Genomic DNA, 5,074 nt, shown 5'->3' with positions numbered 1-5,074 from the left:
AAAATCTTGCATAATTACATTTTAAACATCCAGCAGGTACATGATATCACATGTGACAACTTGTGAACACTCTAGGTTTTACCAAAATTGCTGCCAATCCAAGAACCAACACATTCAAATCATGTTCAAGGTCATCATTTGCTTCATTTCAATCTTTTTCAAACATGTTCATTTAGTTCATTTCATTCCAAATTCAAGACCATACAAGTACAAGATTCATTCTAAAATCATCCAATTTGATTCAAATAATCATCTACAACTCATTACAATGTTCATTACACCCAAAAAATACAAAATTTGAAATGTTGACCAAATGTTGACTTTGGTCAACAATTGACTTTTTGGTCAACTTTGACCAAAGTCAACCCAATCCCAAAAATCCCAAATCCCTATCCTAATCCTAACCCTAATCTTGTCAAGTTCCATTATGATCTTTGTAATCCAAATTTGATGTCTTGCAACCTTGTTTCAACCACCACCCTCCATGAAGCCATGACCTACAAATGGTGAGAAATAATGCCAAAGTGAACTCAACACATGAATGAGGCCAAAGAGCCTAGAAAATCATGAAGCATACATCCAACCATGAAGCAAAGTCAGAATATAACGATGAAGTAAGGTCGGAATGCAAGCTACCATCAAAGTCCACAGTGAGTGATGGCATGGTGAACGTAGTCAGAATCAAACACAAACCACAAGCAAACATAGGCACTGCATACCTGTTACATTATATACCTGATGTAGAATAAAGAGTCAATAATGCAGTGTAGACCTGCTGCATAAGTCAGAATATACATGTTTATTGTAATGCAATTCGTATGAAGCCATCTGCAAGGAAATACAAGACCATGATTCACAAGTTTACATATCATGCATCTCTAACACAACCATCACAAACTGATATTCCCAACATCATCAATACAACCAATACATCAGAATCGTTTTCCTAACCATGCTGCAAACGAAATGCCAAAACAAAACAATGAACACATAAGCAACTGAACCACTCTACAAACAAGAACCACAATCACCTTCAACCTGGCAAGCTACAGAGAACCCTGCAAATTACCTAAGTCAGTGGCATACAATCTGAACACAAGACTACAATGAAATTCCAAAACAAATTCTACAATGCCATGACAGTTCGCAAAAATCTCAACTTAACAAAACTGTTGGATGACAAAACTATCATTCACAAAATGACATGCACAACTCAACCACAAACTTGCAATGTGGTTCATCCCATCAATATATCATCTAGTAGTTAACTAGCAACTAGCATCCAATTCACTAACAATCTCAATTCAATTCATTAACAGCCCCGCAGTAATAGCATCACATAGAAACTAACATGGCTTTGTAATTAACACACAATTCATGGCAGTATATAGTGGGAACTTTTTGGAAATCAAGAGCATTCTAACATAGCAACTTTGTTCTAACATAACTCATGCAAGAACATAGCCTTACATTCACGCACCTGCAAACATCAATATTGTCCAAGACAAAAGCAATATAAGGCCAAGTGCAGACCTCAGGTACCCTGCAAAACCCAAGTCATTCTACAATGCATAAGAAGTAAACAACACAAGAGCATGCCAGAGTTTAAAAGGCCTGCAACATCAAAATAAAATCTGCAAATGAGAACATCATCATTCAATCCAAGAGCTAAGTGCAAGATAGAATTTTTAATGGCCATGAACTAAGTAGTAAATCGTAGTAATACAATATTAAAAGAGGTAGCTATACAAAAATAAATAAAACATACAAAAGAAGTGCAAATAAGTTTCTAGAAGGTGGGGACCAAATGATCTCCTAATCATGACCCACGAATTTTGGAATGGATTTCATTTGAATTTAAATTTATAACTCACAAACAAAGCTCCTAACATAATTTTAAGCTATCAAACTTTCAGAATTTCATCTCAAAACTACCCTATCATCACTCTATAAATCAAACACGAATCCATCACATTTGAACCCTCTCTTGATTCCCTCTCTTTTTTATTCAACTTGTAAATTATTCATCCCATTCTCAACTCACTCTCTCACTGAACTTCTTCATTTCTTAACTCCCTCTCTGAGAATCATACCAGGTCATTCACTCACGAACTCTCCCTCAATCCTAATGCACACAAATCTCAACTCTCATACCATAACAACAACAACTACACTGAGAGAAGAATAAGAAAGTGAAGAATAATAAGGATTCTGAGGGGAAGAAGAAGAAGAAAGAGGATCAAATCGTACTTGTGGATTTCGTTATCGTTACCACCGTCTCTGTTGTCGTCTCTGGAAGGTAAATTATCAATTCCACCTTGTTTCATTTTGCTTAGATTACTAGAATGTAGCCCGAGGTTAGAGGAACCAAATCCCCAACCTATGGGCCTTTGAAATCCCCTGTGTGCCATTCAATTGCTAGATCTCTAACTTAGGGTTCACGTGCACCTTGCTTCGATTGGATCTATGGGTTTAGATATAGGTTAATTAGTTAATGGATTTAGGATGTTGAGACTGATACGAGAATTATGGCATATGATTTAGGGTAGTTGGCCCTCCGCCACTGTCGGAGGCACTCCCGACGCGGTGAAGGGTGACTTTTCTCCGGTCATGGTGTTTGGAATCCGATTTGGTTATGTTGAACTTACTGTGTATGGACTGAGGGAATTCCTTCCTCATGTGTTATATTCGGGCCTTATGGACCTTGGACCAATAATTGTTTCATTTTGACACCCCATCACTGAATACACCCCCATGCAACTTTGAAACCATGCTAGTAGGCCTGAAATGTTGGCCTTGGCCCAAGCTGCTTATCCATACCACTTTTTTTCAGTGGTCCACCCACTGTCTGGATATTTTTATGTTATTTTCTTTTCTTTCCTATTTTTTCGTGGTTTTATTATTTTAGTTCTTTCCAATATTAAACTCTTGATCTTGTATTTTTCTTGCATTTTTTAGTGAACTTCAATATCATTTTATATTTTACAATTTAATTCATTCTTATCAAGAATAATTTATTTATGATTTGATGTTAATTTTCTTCTCTTATTGCAATTTTGATTGATCCTTAACTTTGACTATTAATCTCTAACCTCTAACCACTAACTTGTGATTCTTTATGTCAACTTTTATTCATTTTTTGATGGCTTGATTGAAAGATTTTCCAAACCTCAAATCATTTATAGATGGACATTTCAGTTGATTCAATCTTCTTTGATTCAAACATGTTGACAAATGATCATTGGATCATTGATAAGTTATCCCTTAATGCACCATATGTCCTTTTATTTTGTGGATAAATAATCTCAAGTAATCATTATTTTCTTGCAAATTGACTTCTAACATCTAACTCCTAACCGTTACATTATGCAATAAATTCTTTTCTCATCCCGATACTCTATATTTTATCAAACATCATTTGTACCTATAAACATATGCACACAAAAAAGGGCTCCCTAGGAGTACCTGAGACACTTTGGGTGCTAACACCTTCCCTCTGTGCAACTAACCCCCTTACATGTAATCTCTGACATTTTACTAATTTTGATTTGAAAATTTCTTATCCTTGGATTTTGTTCATACTTTTCCCTTTTCCTTTGGAAACAATAAAAGCGTGGTGGCTACTCTGGTTTTAACGTCAAGTTTTTCCATAGCTCGATGGTCATGAATTTACCGCTACTTAAATTAAGTGGCGGCTCTGCTGGGGAATAGTCCTTAGTGGGTTTAACCTACTCTTTTATATGTATATATTTCTCTATTTGATGTTTGTATATATTGTTTGTGTGATATAATTTATCTATTGTGCTTGGTGATCTCTGAGTGGCGAGATAAGTTCTAACCCGAACTTGAGTGCAATTAAGATAAGGGGATGGTATAGTCATGTTCAACTTGTGTGGAGTAGTCCTTAACAAGTTGGCTTGAGACCTATCTACTCAGTGGAGACCTCTTTAGAGTTACTGATGTCACACAAGTTATTTATGGATATGCATTACTTTCTCTGATTTGGGGTCCGACAAGATGAGGATCATAGAACATTTAACATAACTTGGCCTATTTAGGACGTAGTGTGGAGACTGTTCAAGTGTAGACTTGATCACAGTTGTTACACGATACTACACTCAAACGAGTTTCTCTTGAGAATATTATGGGTTGATGAGTCAGTCATCCTAACCTGTAATATCCGATAGATAGGATTAAGACTCTGGGAACTTTTGTAGAACATGATCTACAGGTTCTTACCCTTAGTACACTCCTTTGGGATGGTTCTTAACCCGACTCCACGATCGTGACTCACAACAAGCCCTTTGATTCTTGGTTGATCCGATCAAGTCTTGTCAATATCAATGGAACTTGGGTGTTGATAAGATGAAAACCATAATCCACCAAAATGGATGATTGATCTTGATGATGACTTGATCCATCCCTTGACCTTTGTTTGTGTTTGCCTTGTGTGTGATCCCTTGTTTGTGATTGTTGCATTCACGCATACATGCACATCATGACATTCATCACAGAAAATAAATTTCAAGGAAACTAAGGTCTTATTTGCAAATATTTTCAAACCATGGATTATGGACGAAGGAACACTAAGAAGTACAGTTTCAAATGTCCTTATTTGAAAGAGCTAAGGAAGTTGTCATCCATTGTATTAGATCCCTTGGACTTCAAGCAACATCATGGAAAGCTCTTGTATGTGTTATCTACTGATGTGGTTGAAGGACTTCTGAGTGTTTTGGTTTAGTTCTATGACCCTCTCTACCGGTGTCTTACTAATGATGATATTGTCTGATATCATTCTACATTGGGTATCTTGGATATTATTGATAGTTGTAGTGAGTTCTCTAATGTGCCTTTCATTGGTACACAAGGAGGAATCAACTACAACCCAGCATTCGCTCAGTTAGAGATAAACCTAATAACACTCAGTTAAAAGGTCTATTTTATCAAGAGGGTAAAGATCCCCAACTTTTGAAGAGTAAGATGGTGCGTGCTTGGCATAATGTGCAAAGGAATGGAAGATCCGAGCTTGGTCCATGCAATTGTGTAGCTTTGAAAGCTTACACTATTTGGATGA

At 36.5% G+C, this 5,074-nt stretch overlaps 1 protein-coding gene across 2 annotated transcripts; it reads right to left on the bottom strand.

Moving 5' to 3' along the window:
• Nucleotides 1-246: 246 nt before the first annotated feature.
• On the bottom strand, nt 247-2,885 carry LOC127135507 (uncharacterized). 2 transcript variants are annotated; one of them, XM_051062186.1, is made up of 4 exons: nt 2,251-2,885; nt 1,481-1,543; nt 736-828; nt 247-497 (listed from the first exon to the last, which is right to left on the bottom strand). In XM_051062186.1, the coding sequence occupies exons 1-4, from the start codon at nt 2,409-2,411 to the stop codon at nt 416-418; spliced, it is 399 nt and encodes a 132-aa protein (XP_050918143.1). In that variant the 5' UTR covers nt 2,412-2,885; the 3' UTR covers nt 247-415. The 2 variants fall into 2 exon arrangements, 1 of the variants encoding a protein (XP_050918143.1); XR_007808591.1 differs by lacking the exon at nt 247-497 and having other exon boundaries at nt 711-1,614.
• Nucleotides 2,886-5,074: the final 2,189 nt, after the last annotated feature.

The sequence above is a fragment of the Lathyrus oleraceus genome, chromosome 4 (genome assembly GCF_024323335.1).
Source record: "Lathyrus oleraceus cultivar Zhongwan6 chromosome 4, CAAS_Psat_ZW6_1.0, whole genome shotgun sequence".
Lineage (NCBI taxonomy): Eukaryota > Viridiplantae > Streptophyta > Magnoliopsida > Fabales > Fabaceae > Lathyrus > Lathyrus oleraceus.
The sequence above is the reverse complement of the archived record's forward strand: the minus strand, read 5'-3'. Positions and strand labels throughout refer to the sequence as shown.